Source organism: Pezoporus occidentalis, unplaced genomic scaffold, assembly GCF_034315485.1.
Source record: "Pezoporus occidentalis ecotype Australia unplaced genomic scaffold, CSIRO_AGI_Poc_V1 ctg250, whole genome shotgun sequence".
Taxonomy (NCBI): Eukaryota; Metazoa; Chordata; class Aves; order Psittaciformes; family Psittacidae; genus Pezoporus; species Pezoporus occidentalis.
The window spans coordinates 790,010-802,085 of NW_026914395.1; the positions used below are offsets into that span (position 1 = coordinate 790,010).

General features: G+C 59.7%; 1 protein-coding gene across 1 annotated transcript; it reads left to right on the forward strand.

Moving 5' to 3' along the window:
• Positions 1-3,790: 3,790 nt before the first annotated feature.
• GCHFR (GTP cyclohydrolase I feedback regulator) lies at positions 3,791-11,605 on the forward strand. Its single transcript, XM_062623306.1, has 3 exons — positions 3,791-3,877; positions 5,550-5,644; positions 10,765-11,605. The coding sequence occupies exons 1-3, from the start codon at positions 3,842-3,844 to the stop codon at positions 10,886-10,888; spliced, it is 255 nt and encodes an 84-aa protein (XP_062479290.1). The 5' UTR covers positions 3,791-3,841; the 3' UTR covers positions 10,889-11,605.
• Positions 11,606-12,076: the final 471 nt, after the last annotated feature.

Consider the following 12,076-nt stretch of genomic DNA (forward strand, 5'->3'; position numbering starts at 1 on the left):
CTGCCCGGCCCCGCCCCTGCCGGCGCGCTGCGGCAGCGTCACCACGGAGCGGCCTATGGCATGCAGCGGCGTCATCAGCCAGCGCCGGGGCGGGGCCTGAGCGGCGTCACGTGGACGCCCGGGTGGTAGCTGCGCTTTACGTGCAGCAACAGCAGCAGCAGCGGTGCCTGCCCCTGGGGTGCACATGCGGGTACAGCTGCAAATACAGCTGCAAATACACCTGTACCTACACCTGCGGGTGCACATGCAGGTACAGCTGTGGGTACAGCTGCAAATACACCTGCAAATACACCTGCACCTACACCTGCGGGTGCACATGCACCTACAGCTGCGGGTACAGCTGCAAATACACCTGCAAGTACACCTGCACCTACACCTGCGGGTACAGCTGCAAATACAACTGCAAGTACACCTGCACCTACACATGCGGGTACACATGCAGGTACAGCTGCAAATACAGCTGCAAGTACACCTGCACCTACACCTGCGGGTACACATGCAGGTACAGCTGCAAATACAGCTGCAGGTACAGCTGTGAGTACAGCTGCGGGTACAGCTGCAGGTACAGCTGCAAATACACCTGCAAGTACACCTGTGGGTACAGCTGCAAATACAGCTGCGGGTACAGCTGCAGGTACAGCTGCAAATACAGCTGCAGGTACAGCTGCAGCAGCACCGGTACAGCTACAGCTGCAACAGTACTGGTACATCTGCATCTACAACAGTACCTGTACATCTACAACAGTACCTGTACGTACCCTACAGCGGGGCCTGAACCTAGAGGTACAGCACCACCCGCTCCTGCAACTGTACCTGTATATGCACTTACAGCTCCACCTTCACTTGTCCCTACAGCAATACCTGCACCTGCACTCACAGCTGAATCTGTACTGCATCTGCACCTGTAGCTACAGGTGCACCTCTACCTGCAGCTGCATGTGCACCTACACCTGCACCTACTTCTACACCTGTCTGTGCTTCTCTGTACACCTACAGCTGCACCTGCACCTGCACTTACACCCCCCCTTGAACCTCCACCTCCGCTTGCGTCTGCTCCCCTGCCCACACACCCACCACAGCGACCCAACCGCCAGCACCGCACCACAGCCTCAACGACCACCCCAGCAGCACCAGTCCCCCCCGAACCGCTACAGCCCCAGCACGCCACCACGCCTGGCGCTGCAACCACGGGGCGCTGGGCTTTAGTTCTGGTGGTACCAGGAGAAACACCCCAAGTGCTGCTGGCTCCTCACCTGCCTTCGCTCCGTGACCTGCACCCATCCCTGCCAAGTGACAAGCGGCAGTGGCAGACCCCGACGGGGTGCGGAGGAGCCACAGGCTGTACCTGTGCCCATGGCTGGGCTGCGCAGCCCGGCAGCATCCTGCTCCTGCGGATATTAAAGATGGTATCTGACCGCCAGCGCCGCAGCGGGGCCGCTGCTCCCTGCCACGCGCTAATGAAACTCATCACAATGGGCTTTGGCAAGGAATAATCCCTGGGAAAAGCAGGAGTTTTTCCCTTTAACCCGTTTATACCAGCAGAAAAGAGCCACGTGCCGGGGGTAGAAGGGGCAGAAACCCCCACTGGGTGTGATGTTCCCATGATATCTGATGATGTGTTGCCCCAAAACGTGTCAGAGGCAGAAGGAAGCTCTTCAAACCCAACTTGCCTCTCATAAGGCTGGGATGAGGGTGATGATTTCTGCAGAGCCAAATGACCTTTTGCTTTCTTCTACGCCAGTTACTGGCAGTGATCCCAAGCAGCAGCTCTCCTGGTCCCTGTTTCGGGCTGTAGCCTGGTCGGAGCCAGCGCTGAAGGGCAGTAACTCGCTTTGGGATGATGGATGGTACCACTGGGGTGCTCTGCTCTGTGCTTTGCAGCTCCTTCGCACGCCGCCGCAGGGCTCCGGCTGCCTCCCGGATCCCGGAATCTCACCGGGAAATTCAATGCTGAAGTTCTGTGGCAGCTCCTGCTTCCACCTCCGCTCTGGAGCAGGAGCTGGGCACGCTGCCCCTTAGTGAGTGTCATTTATGGACAGAGCGAAGGCTCTGGATGCTGTACCCGTGTGCTCTTCTGCAGCACTGGGATTCACAGTGAGGCTGCCCGGGGGGATCCAAAGGGGTTGTGGATGTTGGGATCACGTTGGAATCCATCAGAACCCAGGTGAACTGCGCAGGAGGCGGCGTTTCCTGTGCATGGGTCAGTCAGCATCGTGTTCAGTGGTTGCACCACAAGCCAAACTGGGTTTACACTGGAAAACAAGAGCTACGAGTAAATATTTGGGCTGTTCTGGCAGCAGGGATTGGGGAAAACCCTCCTTAGGATGGCAATGATCCAAATGAGCCGATGTTTAACCCACGGCACTAGGCATCCCTCCCAGCTCATGATGAATACATGGGATATCCGGGGCGCGTTTGAGGAAGGTGATGCCATCAGCCTGGGCTGGTTGTTCCCCTGATCACACCAAACCCACCAAACAAGCTCATACCAACATTAATAGCAGTGGGGAGTGAGGTTTGGCTTTGAGCGTCCCCTTTAGCCCAGGAGCCAACATGTCTGTTTGCTCCCTGCTGGAGTTAATCAGTAGCTGGGGAGCACAGAGAGCCTGGCCCCGGTCCCATGGGAAGAGCCTGTTCCACCCGGGAACATCCTTCTCCTGCTTTCTCCTGCGGCCATTTACTTCCCACCATTAACAGCAGAATTAGCCCCTGATTCCGGCTTGCTCCTAGCTTCTGGGGAGCTGCCTGGCGAGGCTCCTGCTCGCGTCTGGAGGCCCCAGGACCATTATCTGCTATTGATGGCAATAGGCTTTGATTTATAGACACTTCTCAAGCTGCAGAGGTGGGTGCTGAGGGGTGAATTACTGCCTCAGCACCTACAGAGGAAGCACCTCTCCCTGCCCCGGCCTCAGCTGAGCTTCAACTCCAATTTTGAAGGGATTTAGCACCCAGTGTTCCCAGATTAAAGCTCAACAGCCCCTGCAGAAAGGGACTTTCTCCCCAGTATGCTGGTTATGCCAAGCCTCTGCTTCAGGGGGGTGTTTGGAAAGGACCCTGGGGTGGGATCTGGGGTGTTCTGCAGGGTGCAGGGCTCCTGCCTGGCCCCTGGTCCATCGTCTCCCAGCCCTCATGTCCCTCTCCATCATTTCCCAGTCCTTTATCTCCCTGTCATTCATTTCCCAGTCCTCCGTGTCCATTGTCCATTATTTCCCTGTTCGCTGCCGTCCGGTCCTTTGTCTCCCTGTCCACCCTCTCCTGCCCATCATCTTGTCCATCATCTCCTGTCCTCCACCTCCCTGTCAGTTGTCTTCCAGTCCGTTATCCTGTGACCCATCACCTTCCTGTCCATCATCTCCTGCCCTGTTTCCCTGCCCATCACCTCTGGTCCCGTCCCCGTGTCCATCACCCCCTGCCCATCACCTCTGGTCCCGTCCCCGTGTCCATCACCCCCTGCCCATCACCTCTGGTTCCGTCCCCGTGTCCATCACCCCCTGCCCATCCCCTCTGGTCCCGTCCCCGTGTCCATCACCCCCTGCCCATCCCCTCTGGTCCCGTCCCCGTGTCCATCACCCCCTGCCCATCACCTCTGGTCCCGTCCCCGTGTCCATCACCCCCTGCCCATCACCTCTGGTCCCGTCCCCGTGTCCATCACCCCCTGCCCATCACCTCCCAGCCGCTCTCCCCTCCCACCCCCGACGGTACCATAAAGGGGTCCCCAAGCCCCTTGAGCCCTCGGGGGGAGGCTCCGCCACGCCCGGGCCCCGCTTTAACCATGCCCGGGGGCGGTGGCTCTGCGGGGCGGGACGCTGGGGGCGGCGGGAGCAGCGGGAGCAGCGGCAGGATGCCGTACGTCCTCATCAGCACGCAGATCCGCTTGGTGAGTGCGGGCCCCGCACGGGACGGGACGGGGCGGGACGGGACGGGGCGGCCGCGCTGAGCCCCCGAGAGCGGCGGGGACCGCAGCCCCGGGGTGCCGGGGGGTGATGCCCCGACCCCGGTGCCCGCAGGACCAGGGTGCCCCAACCGCCCCCCCCCCCCGTGCCCGTGAAGGGTGCGGGGCGATGCGGAGCGCCCGGTGCCCGCCGCCGCGGGAGCCCCGTCCGTGCTGCGCAGCGAGAACGCACCTCGGGACCTCGGTGCAGGGGCCCGGGAGCGGCCGCGGAGCTCCGGTCCGAGCGCTGCGCTGAGGGCGCAGCCCTTCAGCCTCTGTGATCCGTATAAAGGAACCGCTCCGGGGTGGTGGGTGCCGCCGGGATGTCCTGCAGGGCTGCGGGAGCCGGCAGCCGCCCCTTGCCCGGGGGGGTCCCGAGAGCCCAACGCAAAGGGGCTGGAAGCTGAACGCGGGTGATGTGGTTTTGTGGGAGGAAGGGGGTAACGGTGGGCAAAGCAAACGGACTGGAGAGTGGGAGCTGGGTGGGGAGAGAGGGAAGATGTTCTGTTACACACCTCAAAGAGCAGGGACTTGGGTGCGAGGGGGATGCTGCAGCACTGAAGCATCCATTGGCAGCAGTGTTCGGCATCATACACGTCCATGAAGTGACTACAGAGACAGAGGAAGCTCCGCTTGGTTGGGGGCCGTAGAACCTTAGGGAAGAGTGTGCAGGAGGGTAGCTGAGCCAGCAGAGCTCAGCATGATCCCCACTGGAGGCTTTGGAAGCTGCGCTTCAGCCGGGCACAGCAAACATCCCCAGCAGAGCCTTGGATTGGAGCCATGGCTTCAAAAGCACAAAGGGCTTGGCAGGGGCTGGGCTGCGCTGCCTTGCCCCGGCAGCACCACATGGCACCTCTGCCGGGGGTTCGCAGCCTCTCCCTCTGCTCCAGTGCCTTTTCCAGTGCTCCCAGCAGTGGAACGCACCTGGGCTTGTGCAGCTCCAGAGAGCCACAGGGGTGCTGCGAGGGCTGGAGCAGCTCTGCCATGGAGCCAGGCTGAGAGAGCTGGGCTGGGGCAGCCTGGACAAGAGAAGGCTCCTGAAGGGGAGACCTGAGAGCAGCTCCAGTGCCTGAAGGGGCTGCAGGGAACCTGGAGAGGGGCTTGGGACCAGGGCCTGTAGGGACAGGCCAAGGGGAATGGCTTGAACCTGCCCGAGGGGAGACTGAGCTGAGCTCTTAGGCAGAAGCTCTTCCCTGTGAGGGTGCTGAGGTGCTGGCACAGGGTGCCCAGAGAAGCTGTGGCTGCCCCATCCCTGGCAGTGCTCAAGGCCAGGTTGGACACAGGGGCTTGGAGCAAGCTGCTCCAGTGGAAGGGGTTGGGGCTGGAGCTGGAGGAGCTTTGAGGTCCCTCCCAACCCAAAGCAGGCTGGGTTCTGGGGCAATCCCTAACCGGGGCTGTCACAGCGGCGGATTTGCTGATTTTGTCCCTTGTTGCTGTCCCATGGACTGTCCCCAGTGGGTTCCCTCTGGGGTCAAAGCCACCCCAGGCCCTCTCCTGGGGCAGGAAGGTGGCCCCAGCAATCCCCGTCCCAGTAAAGCTCCTCCCGGCGCTGTGCTGGGGAGCAGTGGGGAGCTCCCTGACCCGCACGTCGCTCACCAGCTCTGCTGCTTTCCTGCAGGAGGTGGGCCCCACCATGGTGGGTGATGAGCATTCGGATCCCGACCTGATGAGCTTCCTGGGGGCCACGAAGAGGAACATGCTGGGGAACCACTTGTAAGTCCCCCTCTGCCACGTTCCACACTCCCTGCTCCTTATTGCCCCTGAGAACACCCCCATGGCACACTGAATCCCGAACTGATTCGATGCTGATGGAGCACACTGAATCCCGAACTGATTCGATGCTGATGGGGCACACTGAATCCCGAACTGATTCGATGCTGATGGGGCACACTGAATCCCAAACTGATTCCATGCTGATGGGGCACACTGAATCCCAATCTGGTTTGATGCTGATGGGGCACACTGAATCCCAAACTGATTCGATGCTGATGGGGCACACTGAATCCCAAACTGATTCGATGCTGATGGGGCACACTGAATCCCAAACTGATTCGATGCTGATGGGGCACACTGAATCCCAAACTGATTCGATGCTGATGGGGCACACTGAATCCCAAACTGATTCGATGCTGATGGGGCACACTGAATCCCAAACTGATTCGATGCTGATGGGGCACACTGAATCCCAATCTGGTTTGATGCTGATGGGGCCCAGACGTGTCCCTGCCCCTGCCCGTTAACGCTCGCCCAAGGAAACCCTGATATTTCATTTATTCTCTCTTTCCTCTTGCTCTGACCCCGTTTCAGGGCCTCCCTGCCTCCCTCCCCCTCACACCCTGGGATACAGTCAAGCAGCTGCAGGGAGCACCTGAATCTTCCTGGGTAACTTCATCTGATCCCTGAAACACAGACACCCACAGGCTCATTCCCAGCCCGAGGCGCTCAGAGGCCAGCAGTGCCCACCCCAGCCTGGCTCTGGCCATGGCTGTTTTGGTGCCAGCCACCAGCCACCCTTCCCTGCATCCCATCCTACCCCATCCCATCCCATCCCATCCCGCTCCCCAGGGCCGTTTTGGGTTTCTCCCCATTACAAAGCATCTGAGCCAGTCCCCATCAGATCCCCCCATCAGATCCGACCCTTTGGCCTCTGTGGTCCCAACGGCGCTGGCGCAGGGCCTGGAGCCCAAGTGTGATGGGGAAGGGCTGAGGGACCTGGGGGGTTCAGTGTGGAGAAGAGAAGGCTCAGGGGGGACCTGATGGCTGCCTACAAGTGCCTGAGAGGAGGATGGAGCCAGGAGGGGCTGGGCTCTGCTCCCAAGGAACAAGGCTCTCGCTCTCGGTGTTCCTGGAGCTGGGAAAACCCAGCCGAGGTGGGATCCTTGGGTACTGCAACACTGAAAGCAGTGTTGGGGGGGGTCAGAGGAAGAGGAGATAATAAATAACAGCCAAAGGCCTCGGTTAGAGAGACCCCTTCCAAAGGCAGCCCCGGGCTCATCCACTCCCCATGGAAGGGCTCGGGATGGGTTCCTGGCCTGAGCCATCCCCATGCTCCTATTCCCAACCCTGTGTGTGGCCGGAGATCGGGAGCGGTGGCAGCTTCGTGCTGCTGCCTGCCCAGGGCTGGGAGGTTGCCAATGGGAGAAGGGAGACCTGGGGCAGGAAAAGAGGCTCCAAGAGGGAATAAGTGGTGCTGGCTCCTGGGAGAGGGCAGGAAGCCTGGGGCTGGGATGGAAAGGAAAGGCCAAGACGGATGAAGCGCTTCCAGCTGAACGCCGCGATTTGCTTGTCTGGGAGACAGGACCCGAGCTTCCCCCGGCGCACTCTGCTCCTTCCCGAGCTCCCTCCCGCCCCGGAGCATCCCGAGCTCCCTCCCGCCCCGGCTGTGCTGTCCAGGGTAACTGCAGCATCCCCACTGCGCGTCTCGCATCGAGTGCTTGGGCAAAGGAGAGGGGGAGGAAGGAGGAAGCAACGCGGCTGGAATGCGGCTGCTGCCGCCTCCGTGCTGCGGGTCCCAGCTCCTGCTCCGGCTCCGGGGCCACATCCCAGCGGGATTCCGCATCCCCTGCCTGCGGCGCTGCACTCACAGCGCACCCGGCTACGGGACGCTGCGGAGCTCGCCCCGCCTGCAGCGCCCTGAGCCCCAGAGCCCTGAACCTGAGCTCGGAGGGAGCCGGAAGGAAGAGCCCGAAGCAGCGCTGGGGCCCCGCAGTGCAGGAGCGAGGCTCCTGATTGCCTCTACCAAGGGAGAGCTTCCCTCTAATGGGCGGGATCCGGTTGTGCGGCTCTGCCCCAGCAAGTGGCACTTGGTCACCCTGAGGGCAGCCGGGCTCTGCCCCAGCCTGCCCAGGGCCAGGGATCGAGTACCTGAGCCCCGGCTGCTGCAGAGAAGGGGATGGATCCAGGCACCATCCCCAGCATCTCACAGAACCCCAGCCTGGTTTGCCTTGAAGGGACCTTAAACTCCTCCAGCTCCAACCCCAACCCCTTCCACTGGAGCAGCTTGCTCCAAGCCCCTGTGTCCAACCTGGCCTTGAGCACTGCCAGGGATGGGGCAGCCACAGCTTCTCTGGGCACCCTGTGCCAGCGCCTCAGCACCCTCCCAGGGAAGAGCTTCTGCCTAAGAGCTCATCTCAGTCTCCCCTCGGGCAGGTTCAAGCCATTCCCCTTGGCCTGTCCCTCCAGGCCCTTGTCCCAAGCCCCTCTCCAGGTTTCCTGCAGCCCCTTCAGGCACTGAAGCTGCTCTAAGGTCTCCCCTTTCCATCTTTCATACACACTCAGTCAACCCTCCTGCACTTAGACTGAATTTACCACTCAGCCTGCTGTGATTAGAAACGTTATGGGTGCTGTTTGATCTTAGATGAAAGGCAGCTCCTTATTCATTACCTGCATCTGGGAGCTGAGGTCTAAAGCACCTACTGGTGCTGCAGTGTAGCACGGAGGATGCTCCTGCCCATCAATCCCACCCCGTGCACACTCATCCTGTCTCCGGTTCTGGCACATCTGGAGGGCAGAGGGGCAACATGCTCAAGGATGGATTGATTGAACATCTTGGAGGTCGTTCCCAACCCGGTTGATGCTGTGATTCCAGGGATGTGCAGGGGCTGAGTCCTCTCCAAGCTGGGGTGACTGCTGCCTTCCCTGCTGCCATTCAGCTGGGGTGAAGGGCCCTGCAGATGTTCCCAGCTGCTCCATCCCCAGCCACATGGAGACGGCAGCACGCACGATGTGCACCACGTGCAGTCCTTGTGTCCCTCATTGCAGAGCTGTGCTTAAAGCCCTGAGCAGCTCCGCTTCCTTCTGCTTTTAGCTCAGTCCCCCTTCTGTAGCTCCCACAGGTACCAAACAACCCGGCCCCGTGCCTGCCTCTGCATAATGGGGATCCTATTTACCACGTGAATCCGAAGGGTATGTGGCAAGGCTGCTGGAGAAAGCACTGACTTCAAAGGCACTTGTAATAATACCCATTATCTCTCCACCACGTCTGTAATTACAGCAAAGTACAGTCTGTCCCGAGAGGCTAAAAAAGAAACCTCTCACATCTTGGTGCTATTTCATGCTTTAAAAGGACTCGGCACGTCCTTCATGTTTTGTAATCCCAGCAGCAGCCACTTTGGGAATGCTTTTGGGTCTTTTTGTGTTGTTACTGGTATGAAAATTGGTGGAGGGCTTTAAGGTGCCCAAACAAGCTCACCAATGCTGCTGCAGCCCATCATTATCAGCTTATCTGGCACAGTGAGTCAGTGAAGAGCTACATTATCCTGAACCTTACCCCACCTGCTCGAATCCCGCATCCAGCCGTGGTTGGAGGAGCAGGAAGGCTGCCGGCTCCAGCCCTGAAGGTCACACTGGCTGCTTCGGCTCTGCCGCTGCTTCCCCACCGCAGCCTGGTTTGGGCCATGCTCTGCTCTCCTGCAGTCCCACTTGCTGGATGCTGCAGCCCCAGTGCCCTCAAACCTGTGGAGCAGCGGCCGCGGGATCAGGCAGAGGGGAAGGCAGCTCCTGCTCCAAGCACCTGGAGCCAGCACAACCCCGGAGGAGCAAAACCTGGACAAGGATCCCGAGCGCTGCTTCCTCCCTGCTCCGAACTGCAGGGGCTGAGCAGCTCCAGCTCCTCCTATCTGGCAGCTCAGCGGAGGGCTGAGGATTCCTGCTTTTCAAAGGCCTGGCTGAAGGCTTCACTCCTCCCCAGTCATAGAGCAGTCAGGGTTGGAAAGGAGCTTAAGATCATCCAGTTCCAGCCCCCTGCCATGGGCAGGGACACCTCACACTAAACCATGGCACCCAAGGCTCTGTCCAACCTGGCCTTGAACACTGCCAGGGATGGAGCATTCACAACCTCCCTGGGCAACCCATTCCAGTGCCTCAGCACCCTCACAGGAAAGAATTTCCTCCTTAGATCCAATCTAAACTTCCCCTGTTTCAGTTTGAACCCGTTACCCCTTGTCCTGTCACTGCAGTCCCTAATGAAGAGTCCCTCCCCAGCATCCCTATAGGCCCCCTTCAGACACTGGAAGCTGCTCTGAGGTCTCCGCGCAGCCTTCTCTTCTCCAGGCTGAACAGCCCCAACTTCCTCAGCCTGTCTTCATACAGGAGGTGCTCCAGCCCCTGAGCATCCTCGTGGCCTCCTCTGGACTTGTTCCAACAGTTCCACGTCCTTTTTATGTTGAGGACCCCAGAACTGCACACAATGCTCCAGGTGAGGTCTCACGAGAGCAGAGCAGAGGGGCAGGATCACCTCCTTGGACCTGCTGGTCACGCTGCTTTGGATGCAGCCCAGGACACGGTTGGTTTCTGGGCTGTGAGCACACACTGAAGCCGGCTCATGTTCATTTTCTCATCAACCAACACCCCCAAGTCCTTCTCCTTGGGCTGCTCTGAATCTCTTCTCTGCCCAACCTGTAGCTGGGCCTGGGATTGCTCCGACCCAGTCCTCAAATTTCAGGCACAGGCTCTCAAAACCACCCAAGTCGCAGGCAGAACACTGGGGTTTCTTTCCCACTTTGCCAAGTTTATCCTCTTTTTCCATGAATTCCTCGCTGTGAACACTCGTGAACCCTCTCTGGTGCACTTCCAGCCCACTTAACGGAGCAGTGCAAGGCTTTGGTCTCCAAAATACATCCCAATTTAATGTGACCCTTCCACCTCGGACTCGCTTTCCCCTTGGCTGGCAGCCTTGGAGGGGGCTGACCTTCCCCATCGGGTTAACCCCAACGCTGCATCGTGCAGATGATGGGCAGCTCAGTCCTACAGCTGGCCGTGGGTTTGGCACGGAGGCAGTCCCTGCCACAAGGGAAGCCTTCCCTGATGTGGTCTCTCCCCCTCCCCTGCTGCAGCTGGGAGTACTACGTGAACGATGCACCGCGCGTCGTCCTCAACAAGCTGGAGAGCCGCGGCTACCGCGTGGTGAGCATGACCGGCGTGGGGCAGACCCTGGTCTGGTGCCTCCACAAGGACTAGCGGGGAAGACTCCGGCGCTGCTCCTGGAGCACAGCCTGCTGGGGCTCGTCTCGCCCAGGACTCACAGCAAACATTCCCCGTCATTCCCTTCTGTCCCAGACTCCAGGCACTCGGGCGCAGGGGAGGAGCACTGAGAGGCAAAACAAGACCCAAGGGGACCTTGCCACCCCTGCCATTAGGCAGGGCCAGGGGCAGGTGAGCCCAGCCCAGTGCAATCAGCCCACAGAGCTGGCTCCATCTCTGCACTGAGCTCAATGGCAGCCTGGCTAACACCATCATCTTTTCACATTTTAATCATGCCCTCTTTAGCATGCACTGGAGGGAGCTTGATACAGACCTGTGTGCTCCTCAGGGCTGAGCTGAGGTCAGGGCATGTCTTCTCCCAGGCCATAGATGCAGCCAAACCTGGGTGGCAAACCAGCTCATCCCCAAAACATGAGCAGGAACAGCAGAACCGACACAGTGCTCCCTGAGCATCCCTTCATGGGGAGCAGGGCGGTTTCCGTCCCACACGGGGTTGTGGTCAGGAGCACCATCAAGTGCATCAATGACCATCTGAGTGTTACATATCATTCCTGAAATAGCCTTAGAGCAGCACAGAAGGGTTTCATGAACACTTCAGGTACAGGTCTGTCACCCTAGCAGCAGTGCTGGATGGTCTGGGACTGTATCAATCCTGCCGAAGGGGTACCACCAATAAACCATTTCTCTGAAGAGGCCAATGTCTTCCTGTGGGTTGTTTCAAACAGTTGTTGCCAAAGGCTCCTGCACGCTCCTGAAGGAGAGCTCCACTTACACACAGCCATCTCCATCCCACCTCTGGCTCAGCTGCAGTGACTGAGCTTCTGTTCATAGAATCCCAGCCTGCTTTGGGTTGGAAGGGACCCTAAAGCTCCTCCAGCTCCAACCCCAACCCCTTCCACTGGAGCAGCTTGCTCCGAGGCCCTGTGTCCAACCTGGCCTTGAGCACTGCCAGGGATGGGGCAGCCACAGCTTCTCTGGGCACCCTGTGCCTCAGCACCCTCCCAGGGAAGAGCTTCTGCCTAAGAGCTCAGCTCAGTCTCCCCTCGGGCAGGTTCAAGCTATTCCCCTTGGCCTGTCCCTACAGGCCCTTGCTCCAAGCCCCTCTCCAGCTTCCCTGCAGCCCCTTTAGGCACTGGAGCTGCTCTCAGGTCTCCCCTTCAGGAG

What these genes read in the sequence shown, in the direction of transcription:
- GCHFR (XM_062623306.1), top strand. Translation starts at nt 3,842, where the DNA reads ATGCCGTACGTCCTCATCAGCACGCAGATCCGCTTG. An exon ending in TCAGCACGCAGATCCGCTTG is followed by an intron (nt 3,878 to 5,549) that starts GTGAGTGCGGGC and finishes GCTTTCCTGCAG; the next exon opens with GAGGTGGGCCCCACCATGGT. An exon ending in AACATGCTGGGGAACCACTT is followed by an intron (nt 5,645 to 10,764) that starts GTAAGTCCCCCT and finishes CCCCTGCTGCAG; the next exon opens with CTGGGAGTACTACGTGAACG.